Raw genomic sequence first — 11,765 nt, forward strand, 5'->3', positions numbered from 1 at the left:
TTTGTTGATTGAGGGACACTTAGGTTGCTTCCATCTCTTAGCTATTGTGAAAAGAGAAGCAACAAACATGGATGTACAAGTGTCTCTGCATAGGGTGAGTTCTTTGGGTATATGCCAAGGAGTGGTATAACTGGGTCAAATATGGATTCATTTGTAGTTTTTTAAGAGTTCTCCACACTGCTTTCCATAGGGGTTGAACAAGTTTACAGCCCCACCAGCAGTGGATGAGTGTTCCCCTTTCCCCACATCCTCTCCAACATTTGGTATCATTTGTTCTCTTGATCTTAGCCAGTCTGACTGGGATAAGATGTACTCTTGCTCTGGAATGTGTTACTGAATATGTTAAAAGTGTAATGAAATGCTTCTTCTAATCATGTAGTTATTTTAAAATTTTTTTAAATGATTAAAAAAATAGTAATTCTTCAAAGCATAAAAAACATTATTAATGCTAAAATTATGTGGTGTAGTCAGTGTTTTTGGTTAGAATACAGTGTTCTAAATACTTCTTAAGTGCCTTCTCCTGTTTGGTGTTTATATGTGTCTTCCTGTGATCAAATTGTCTACATCTGAACATTTTGTCCCATCACAATAATAGACATCTTAATTTGTTTTCTATTCCAAAATGACTAATGTGTTTTGTCAACATGAAATCATTCCATTCATGTATTTTGGAAATAAAAATAAAATAGAAATTGTGATGCCAAAAAAAAGGCCCATTATATTTCTCCTCTAGTGCTTTACCTAAAAGTTATGGATCAGTATTATCAAGTTGGGGCTGCAAGATGGCTCAGTAGATAAAAGCTTTCACTGCCCACCCTGATAACCTCAGTTCCATCATTGGGTCTAACATGTAGAGGGAGAGAATCAACTCCCAGAAGTTGTCCTCTGACCTCCACATGAGCACATGCCCCTTTACTCACGAAATAAAGTTTAAAATGTAATTTTGATGCATAAGTAAAGCTACTAGTGTCATCCTCCCCGACCGCATTAAAAATATTTATTAAATTGTCAAGAAGACCATATCTTGTGTGTCTCTGGCCTCAGATCCTAGAACCCCATGTTCATATGTGTGCCCCCCATAACTTGCCTGAGCTAATCAGAGACACTAATTGTCAAGAGTTTATGGAGGAATGAATCCATGTTTCTAAAACTTTGGAATTTAAAATTGAGACTATCAGGGATTACATATGAAAGAAATAATTTACATATTCTTCAAATTACATGGTTGCAAACAAACAACTCTGTCCCTGGAAATTACTGAAGCTCTTAAAGTTGGATTATTGGCTATGATTGGAGTTCAGCTGATGTTTTAAGACCCTTAGCTTTCACTTATGTACTTTCTTTGTGAGGTTTCTGGCTTGTGCTAGAAACAAAAATTACAAAGTCAATAGCTTAATCAGAGACAAAAGTTTAAATCCATTTTATGAGGAAAATCATTGTTGCTCTCAATCTACATTATACAAATTTCTCTTTATACGTCCTTCTCTTCCCTGAAAATGTTTGGGCAAGTAATAAAAGCTTCAAATGGCCTGAACCCTAGTAAAATCCCTTGTTTCATTTCCTTTTTGGTTTTCCTTTCCCCATGTTCCAAGAGTGCTATAGGGCTGAGTAGAGTCAAGGGCCAGGGAAGAGCCCTCACAAGGCAGGGATGCTGCTGTGCCTTCTGAAACTCTTTCTACCTCTTCCCTTTAAGCATGCAGGATAAGCACAGACCTAACTTGGAGCTGACCACAGCTTTACTTGTGTCTGCAGGCTGCACTCCTTAATTCTTTCCCAACCATCTTTGATGAGCTGTTACAAATGTTTACTGTGCAAGAGGTGGCAGAGTTTGTGAGAGGCACATTGGGAAGCATGCCTAGCACTGTGCACATCGGGCAGTCAATGGATGTGGTGAAGTTGCAGTCCATCGCCAGGACAGTGGACAGCCGCCTATTTTCTTTTTCAGGTAAATCAAGTTGGAAAAAGTATCAGATTCTGTTTCTTCCCTTCCAGAGTGATAGCTAAGCACTAATAAAAAGACCTGTTTTATCAACCATGCTTTAAGAAACCAATGACCCTTAAAATGGAGAGTTTATTGTAAACTATATTCGAAAATTCAGTCAAGACCTAGGCCTACTGCCTCACAATTTACTCTTAGGAGCCCATACCCTGTGGCATGCCCATGGGCTGTTATCTTAGTCTGTTCAGGCTACTACAATGGAATGCTACAGACTAGGTAGCTTTAAAACCACAAATATTAAGCTGGACATGGTGACACATGCCTATAATTCAGCATATGAAAGGTAGAAGCAGCAGGAGGAACAGGAATTAAAGGTCATCCTTGGGGTTTCATAGCAAGTTTGAGGCCAGCCTGGGCTACATGGAATCCTGTGTCAGAAAACAAAACAAACAAAAAGGCACAAATGCTTTTTATAGTTCTGGAAATTAGAAAGTCTAGGATAATAGGCCCTACTTCCTTTTTCATAGGCAGTCATTTTTTTTGTAGTAGTGGTAGAAGAAGATCTCTTAAAAGGCACTAATCTCAGCCAGGAATGGTGGCACACACCTTTGATCCCACCTCTCAGGAGGCAGTGGCTGCTGGATCTCTGAGTTTGAGGCCAGCTAGGGCTTCATAGTGAGACCCTTTAAAAAAAAAAAAAACTAATCTCATTCATGAGGACAGGGCCCTCATGACCTTATCTCTGGGAAGGAGCCCACTTCCAAATGCTAGTGTTAGGTGAGGATATAGGAACATGGGGGCAGGGGGGATTGTTAGGCTTCAGTGTGTGAATTTGTCAAAGAAATAAACATTCAGGATATAGTATTTGGGCCCTTGTCTCCAGACCAGAAGTCTAGCAAGCTGTCAGCTATAGATCTTGCCAACCCCTCAGCAGGATGAAAGGACTAAGGGGAAGGGGAGTGAAAGAAAAGGGTCCAGTTCAAGAAGATAGGGATTAGAATAAAAGAGGCCCTGAAAGGGACCAGGGTGACTCTGTGCTTACTTATTTGTTTGCCTCACCATTCAGATAGATTTCTTTCCTTCTTTTTTGAAAACGAGAAATGGGGGCTGGAGATACAGCTCAGCAGTTAAGAGCACTGGCTGCTCTTGCAGAGGACCCGGCCTTGATTCCCAGCACCGACAAAGTGATTGACAACCATCCAGAGAAATGGACTAGGAGCCTTTCACACTAAAGAGATCAGAACAGCTGAATTGATACATTTGGAGCTCAGGCTCCCTTTCAGAAAGAACTTTTGAATTTATCCCTGAAACCATAGTGCTTGTTATCAAGTTCAGCCTTACGGAGGCGTCAAATATGAGCCTGATACTTGACACAGGAATAAATCTGAAGCATTAGTAAAACAACTATTATAATGTTTGTAATTCGAATTTTGTTATTAATTTTTAAAGTTTGACTTGGAAGCATAAGAAAAAATTATCAGCTCAGTGCTATATAAACTTGCAATACTAAGTAGATGCTCCTTTTTACTTAACTCTGCTAGTGTAGAATACTGCTATTCCTTGTTTCAAGGAAGTCATCCCTTACCCACTGGTCTCTGATAAACACTTTTCCCTTTTCTCCTCCTAGAACATTTTATCAACTATTTAGACTCATTGTCACTAAATCTAATGCTTACAACTCTAGCTTGTGTACTACCTAAAGAAGATGCTTTCAGAAAATATAGGATATGAAATAGCCACTGTCCTCACCACATACTTTATTTCTATTATTTTTGCATGTGTTTGGCTGTTTCAAATAATTTGAATAATAAGAAATTTTTTCCTAAAATTTATGTAGCACTGGACTATCTGATTGGACTTATGACAAACCACCACCAAATTTTCATTTTCATTTTATTATAATTGAATGTTCAAGTCATAGCATCCTTCCTAAAATGAGATTCTTTACCAGTGTTGCAATTTAGCCGATATTTATATTCTCTGTACATACCAGTTTTGGTGTGTTCGTCAGCATATTCTAACAACAAACTGCTATTTTGTCTGATAGCAGCTATTGGTTATTTTAAACCCTACTATGTTTGTATTTGATCTAAAATACACTACCAACTTTTTCTTTATCCAAGCAGCCTTTTAAATATAGAATAGCTGTCACTGTTCTATTTGAACATATCATAACTATTTGACAAGACAGTGTCAAAAATCTCTTATGTCATATAATTTGTGTTTGGCTTTAAAATATTTCTGAAGCTCATATGGAACACTTAACTTATAATCAAATATAAACAAATCCAAAATACCATGGCTTGTTTGTATTGTTGCTAATGTGACTGAATCATGCTGGACAGGTATGATAACATCTGCAGGGACCCACAGTCACTGACCACGTAGAAGTACAGGGTGCTGGAAACATGTTCACTTTGTCTTCTAGCCATCTCTGTGAGGTAACTGTAGAAAGGCTGTTTGTGCTCCATTCAACACATGGAGAGAAAATCAAGCCTATGAGAGGAAGAGTCAACCTGCCTAAGCACTCTAAATTAATTAGTAAGGGAGTTAAAAGTAGAATTCAGCCTATCTGAATTGAGGGTTCCAAATGTGGTCTCTTCTTAAAAAAAAAAAAAAAACATTATTTAATTGAAAAACTTTGTATAAGGTGGAGAATTTGGAAGGGGAATGAATGCCAGACTCATATTACAGCAACAGTGAGAAACTTCACAGTATTCTTGAAGCTTGGTAGAATAGTTTTGTCAGTAAATAATATTCAAAAATTATAGGAGACATATGGAACTGCAAATTTACATTCCAAAATACAATTACATAGTTTGAGAGTTATAGCAATTTAGCTATTAAAGTATGATTATTAAAGTATGATTTTTTTTTTTAATCTATAGAAGTTCAGTTTGTTGTTGCACATTTTCTGTAGGGTGCGGTGAAGATACACTGAGGCTGTAGAAGAGTAACAGAAAGATGATAGAAAAACCTTTTAGTGCTGGGGAATGGAAAACATGTAGAGTCAAGACCATAGCTGACTATCAAGGGAGGTGGGAAGTCCATTCTAGAGAATCAGTCCTCCCAAGACTGATCTGCAAATGACAGAAACCTCCCCAGGATAAGCCCAACACAGAGGCAAAGCCGCTGTCATGCACAACCTGGGAGCTTGAGGGAGGGGATTGTGAGGAGTGCAGCCACTCAGAGAACGCTGAAGCTACTGCTCAACATCAGGAAGTCCTCCATCCTCCCAATCTGCTCCACCATCCCCACACAAGAGGAAGAATGTGGAACCATGGCTTACCGTTGGGGCCATAGCTCTAGGTTCATAGGAGGGGACCACAGCTCAGCTCACAGGAGGCCTGAAATGTGGTCTCTTCTTGATCAAATGCTATTCTGGTAACATGAAGAAAAGAAAAATATTTTAATGTATGCAGTAGGATTGGTGGTAAGAGCTGGCCAATCATCAAAGGCTATGACAGGTAGATGTTCTTCTACTCTATTTGTTATTGTAGATATACCAACAGCAATCTAACAAACCTGTGGGGAAGGAGACAGGCCTGTGGTTTGGCAAGGTGAATACATAACCAGAATAGGAGTGCCACACAACTTAACCCTGGCATGAAGAATAGTTAGTAACCATATCAAACCTACAAATCTAGTCATTGTAGTTCATGCTTACTGTGACATTTACATGGAGTTTTTACTATAAACTGCTTTTAATTTGTAGTCTAATCATTAAAGATAGTCAGCTTGGAAGCAGACTTCTGCCACTCCTACATAAAATTCCATTAACACAGGGACCTAAAATAATAATGAAGGAAAGAAAGATGGAAGAACAGTATCATGGAATGGCTTATAATTTCCAGGCACCAGATTTTTAGACTCTTTACTCCAATCTCAACCCCACCTCTTTAAGTCTTATAATACCACTAGCTTCTGGCAGTAGCTTACTGTCCTCTAAAAGGCTTCTTCATTTCTTTTCTTTCCTAGAATCCCGCCGCATCCTGCTTCCTGTGGTTCTCCATCATATTCACCTTCACCTGAGGCAGCAGAAAGAGCTGCTAATATGCTCAGGGATCCTTGGCAGCATCTTCTCCATCGTTAAAACCAGCTCTCTGGTAGTGACCTCACACCTCCTCCCCACTCATCTCTGCCCTGATCTTGTGTTACTGTAGCCAGAGGTGGACCAACAATGATTACTTTAGATACTTCTCAGTCACAGATACTTTATCAGTGAAAGGAAAGTTCCCAAATGAATGGAAGCCTTGTGTGCCCAACAAGTTTCTCAATACAACACATTCTTGGCATTTTTAAAAGTTGCACATTATAAAATCTATATAGAAATTAATTGCCTATAGTGTCAGGAAGCCCAGTCTTATTCCATGTTCTGTTTCTATCAAAAGATATTAATGCTGAATTCCTGGGAGTTTTCTTAGAATTCTAGTTATAAACACCAGGAGGCAGACCCAGACTAAGGGGCAGCTTGTTCATTCAGACTTTTCTTTCAGCATCCTGACAGCTTGATTCTACCCATATGGCATTCCTATACCTTGCCAGATGAGGTCAGGATATGGCAAGAACTATATGTTGCCTACAAGAGTGCTGAGCCCTGTGGGATGTAGAATTGTTCTTTAGAAGTCAGGTTTCAACTAACAATTTTACCTATTTTCTTTCCTCTGTGGTTTTTTTTTCTTTTTAAAGAATATTTTTATCATTCCAAAGACAGGAAATTTTTAAATACATTTTTCCAGAAGTAACTTGAAGCAGGTTACATAAAAACATATATACAATGAAGTTTAAGGGTGGAAAAGTAGGGATAAGAAATCAAAAACCAAAGCCAGGCATGATGGCACACATCCTCAATCCCAGCACTTAAGAGGCAGAGCCCAGCAGATCTCTGTGAGTTTGAGGCCAGCCCAGTCCACTCAGTGAGCTCCAGGCTAGCTGGGGTCACAGGGAGACAGTGTCGCAAAAAGACCTCCCCCCCAAAAAAGTCAAAGGCCAAAGGATTTGCCAACATGGGGTCAACTTTGGTGGAATAACGAAGGTTTCCATTAGCTCTGTTTTTGTTGTTGTTGTTGTTATTGTTGTTTTGTTTCATTTTTTTCATATCCTAACTAGTTTGTTGTTGGGCTTGAAAAAAGCATAGAGTGGGGATTTATTTACAGAAGAGTGGGTGCCCCCCCCCCATTTACCGCTGTGCTGGAAGTCCATACTCAGATATAGATCCTGTGACTTCCCAACAGTCTCACAAAATGGCCAGAAAGGTGCCTCAGGCCATTCTTGGCTTATATAATCTTAGCCCCTCCTCTACATGTAGCTAAGGTCAGCTGATTGAGTGAGAGGGGTAACTGACACCCCCCTCGACTCCTTGGTGAGCATGGGAAGAAGATGTGACTATGGCTTGCCAGAATAGTAGTCAGAGGATACTTCCAGTTAACAGGCCACCCCTTCCTCCAGCTTTTACATTCTTTCTGCCAACCTCTTCTCCAAAAGTCCCTAAGCCTTGTAGGGGTTGGTAAGTGTGGGTAAGTGTGGGATCTTCTTCCCATTGTGGCAAGGCACTGAACTTTTGGGTCTCTGCATCATCTGTTTTCCATGGGCTGTTGGCCCATTTCAGTGGGATTCCATCTACTATAAAAACATAGCAAGAAGAAAGAACATCTAAACAGTGGCTGCTATAATAACTTAACCTATGCTTGGACAGTACTTTATCAGATGCATCACATCCAACAAAACAATTGCAGTGGCTTCCCACTGGGGCCTATATTCTCCCCTGCCACTTCCTTTTTTATTTCATTTTAAAGTAAATATGAGGTAGGAGGAGAGGGATTGAGGTAGGGAAAAAGCAAAACATGGATAAAAGTAGGAATATATTTAATAATACTTATTTTATATGCTTGTGATATTAGAAGAAGTGTACATTTTAGAAAATTTGGAGACTATAGGAAAGTATAAAGAAAATGAAGAACAAGAGTGGGGTTTTATTACATAATTTTTTTAAGTTAATTCTCTTAGAGAATAAAATTACAAGTGCATTTGAAAGGAAGGCCACAGCCCAGGCGATAAAATATTAAATAAGACTTCCCAGGTGGAGCAAAAGAGGCATCTAAAATAAAGAGCATGTTTGGTGTGAATGAAAAGCAGAAACCCAGAAGGGAGCTCTAGTGTCCAGAATTGAAATAGCATCTGGTAACAGGCCTAGATTGTCAGAGTGACTATAATGGTTGTAGTGACCCTATTATTTGCCCTTTGCTTCAGACAAGGTCTGCCAGCTCTGCTTCCCACCAGCCCTCATATTAGCCATACCAAGCACATAATGTCTTCAGTAGTCCAAATTCGTATGTGAGAAAGTAGGAAGCTCATTGCTTAAAGAAGGCAAAAAGCTGAAGCAAAAATAAAAGACGTGGTTTGGTTGTATTTTGGGGAATAACGAGTTGAATATAATTAGTTGCCTACAACTGCTCAAACATATATCGCAAGAAAGTGTTATAATCACTTTGACAGATGGGAAAGATTACTTTAGTCCCAAGAGCCATTCACCATTCAAATTCTTTATGTGGAGTGGGGCAGAATATAATTATATTGGATGGATGGGTGGAAGGAAGGTGAAATTTAAACTCCATGAGATCAGAGATACTCTCTCTAGTTTATCTCAATATATCCAGGTTCAATTAAAGGCATATAGTATATGTTTAATGATGGTAGATGAATGGGTGGAGGATGAACATTATGATCAGTAGTAGTATAAAGATTTGGAGAGCTGAAGAGATAGCTCAGTGTTTAAAATGCATGGAGGACCTAAGTTTGGCTCTCCAGCATCCATTTGAAAGCCTGGCATGGTAGTAGAGAGGAGTGGAGAAAACAGAGGGATCCTGAGGGCTTGCTGACCAGCCAGTCTATCTGAAATGGCAAGCTCCAGGTTCATTGAGAGACTGTCTTAAAAAATAAGGTGGAGGAAAATAGAAGACACATGATGTCAACTTTTGGCATTCATGTGAGTACACTAAGATATGTGAACCTGTACATACATGTGCATACAGTAAGCCACATAAGCCACACAGATGCACAAAATAATTCCTAAAAGATTATTTTGGAGAAGGAATGATAGTAATCCTTTTGTAAGATAATTAAAGTCAAATTACAGAATTTGAAATAAAATGTGTAAAGTCTACAAAAGGATAGCAAAAACTCTTCCAAAATTTCTAGTAGCTTGGAGGTAGCCTGTATTGCAAATGCCAGAGAAAGAGGGACAGTCCATTAGATGAGAACAGTCCATCAGATGAACTGACTGAGGGGCTAGAGATGGACCATAGACATATCTGGGCAGCAATCGGAAATGGCAAAGATTGAGAGCAGCCAATGAAGAAACCTCAGAAAAATGAGATGCTTGCACTAACGAAGATATTCCTGCTACACTCTGGGGTGCAGCTTTACCATTTCTCAAACTTTATGATTTATCAGAATGTCAGTAAAGTTACTCTTTTTCTCCAGGATCAAAGAAAACCTTTGACTCAGGACATTCATCTCCATCCTCTATGTCAAAGTTAACATGTCTACCTGAGACTGTGGGTGGCATTAGTAAGGGCAAGGCCCTCTTCATCATACCTGACAACAGTGGCAGGTATACTCATCTCCTCCCAGAACCATTGTCCTGCGTTCCTTACACACTATATTGCTGAGTCTGAGAGCTCAGTGTTGAAAATCTAGTCAGAAGACCATTCCTGATGTGACTGACTTAGTAAATACTGCCAGCTAAACATCTCCTTGGCCTGGTGTTAATGGTGTGCTCTCTCACTGCTCACTCCAGGAGGCAGATGTCATGGAGGAAGTAGAGATGATGGTGGAGAGCCTCCTGGACGTGCTCTTACAGACTCTGCTCACCATCATGAGTAAATCGCATGCTCAGGAGGCGGTAAGAGGGCAGCGGTGCCCGCAGTGCACAGCCGAGATCACTGTTAGTAACTAACATTCAGGTTTTCTTGCTTTTCTAACCTGGGGCTCCTCCACATTCCTCCCATCTCACCATCCCACTACTTTCATCTCAGCCTCCTTCCTGCATGGTGGTTAGCCCTTGTCCTTCTTGAGTCCTACTTTCCTCTCCACTCTGAAAGTTCTAGTTTCATATTCCCAGGAGACTACTTTAGAGAAAATTCAAGGACTGCTTCTTGTCATATTTTCCTACATAGTTTCAGTTTGTCTTTGCCTTTAAGCCAAGTCATTTTCTATAATATTAGGTTAAGCAGTAACACAGTAAAAATGTAAAAGAGGCTGAAGGTGAAAGATAGGCTATTCCCTCTCCGAAACCTATCTTGAAGCTCTCTTAAATAATATATAGGACAAAATAATTTTCTCAGAATTTTCTTGTGTCTACGGATTAGTTGGTTTTGTCCTTAGTATTTGTATCTAAATTTATAACATTGAAAAAAATATGATATGGTAGAATTGCAGAAGCATTGTGGAATAATAATTTTTATATGATCTAGTTAGAAGAGAAACAAGCTGGGAAAGCCTCTCATACCCAAAGTGGATTTCTCAGCTGCGATGTGGTAACATGATAAACAGTTTGTGTGAACTCTTTCCATTGGAAGATGAGAGATTACAGAGCTCTCTTTAAAAAAAATAAAAATAGTCATCTATGGGAGCAAGCCAAGCTCTAGCATGCCAAGGAGTTGCAGGGATCATGCCCAAAGCAAGCATGTGTTCTGGAACACTGGACATTGAAAGAGTGTCTGCTCCCTTAAAAGCCTATGTTGAAAATATGAATTACCTAGTAATTTATTTCTTTACCTTAGGTATAGTTATGTTCCACAGGTCTGTAGTATTTCTTAGGGTAATAGTTTAGAAATTAACATATCTGAATCTAATCTGTGTTAAGAGAAATAGGTTGTCAGAATTGAGAATCAGGTACATCATCTATTCTAAAATGGCTCCTAAAGTAAATTCCTTCAAGAAATTAAATGCAAGGCTGGAGAGACTCAGCAGTTAAGAGCACTTAACTGCTCTTGGAGAGGACCTGGGTTCAGTTCCCATAATCCACATGGTACCTCACAACTATTTGTAACTCCAGTTCCAGGGGATCTGATGCCCTCTTCTGACCTCCTTGGGCTCCAAGCACACACATGGTGCCCAGTATACATATATGCAGGAAATACTCATACCCATAAAATAAAATAAATAAATCTCTTAAAAAAGAAATTAGGGCTGGGCGTGGTGGTGCATGCCTTTAATCCCAGCACTTAGGAGGCAGAGGCAGGCGGATCCCTGTGAGTTCAAGGCCAGCCTGGTCTACAGAGTGAGTTCCAGGCCAACTGACCCTGACTCAAAAAGACCAAAAAAAAAAGAAAAGAAAGAAATTAGGGGCTGGAGAGATGGCTCAGCGGTTAAGAACTCTGAATATTCTTGCAGAAGACCGGGGTTCAGATCCCAACACCCACATGGCAGCTAACAACTATCCATAACTCCAGTTCTAGGGGATCCGACACCCTCTTCTGACCTCCATGGGCACTGCACAACACGGGTGCACTTACCTACATGCAGGCAAACACGCATACACATAAAATAAAAATAATAAATAAAATTAAGTTCAGGGGCTGGAGAGATGGCTCAGCAGTTAAGAACACTGGCTGTTCTTGGAGAATACCCAGGTTCAAATCCCAGCACCCACATGGCAGCTAACAACTGTCCGTAACTCCAGTTCCAGGGGATCCAATAGCTTCTTCTGTCCTCTGCGGGCATTGCATGACACAGATGCACTTACCTACATGCAGGCAATACATGCATACACTTAAAATAAAAATAATAAATAAAATATTTTTAAAAAGAAATTCAAGGCTAG

The 11,765-nt window shown here is 39.7% G+C and overlaps 1 protein-coding gene across 1 annotated transcript in view; it reads left to right on the top strand.

Annotated features, from left to right (window-relative positions):
* The window catches only part of Dock3 (dedicator of cytokinesis 3), a 480,991-nt gene that overhangs the window by 384,405 nt on the left and 84,821 nt on the right, over positions 1-11,765 (top strand). The window contains exons 23-25 of the mRNA XM_029554349.1: positions 1,753-1,945; positions 5,918-6,045; positions 9,738-9,884. Of these exons, the coding sequence (XP_029410209.1) occupies positions 1,753-1,945; positions 5,918-6,045; positions 9,738-9,884 (468 nt within the window). The remainder of the gene's footprint in view (positions 1-1,752; positions 1,946-5,917; positions 6,046-9,737; positions 9,885-11,765) is intronic.

Source organism: Nannospalax galili, unplaced genomic scaffold (genome assembly GCF_000622305.1).
Source record: "Nannospalax galili isolate Female #2095 unplaced genomic scaffold, S.galili_v1.0 scaffold851, whole genome shotgun sequence".
Lineage (NCBI taxonomy): Eukaryota > Metazoa > Chordata > Mammalia > Rodentia > Spalacidae > Nannospalax > Nannospalax galili.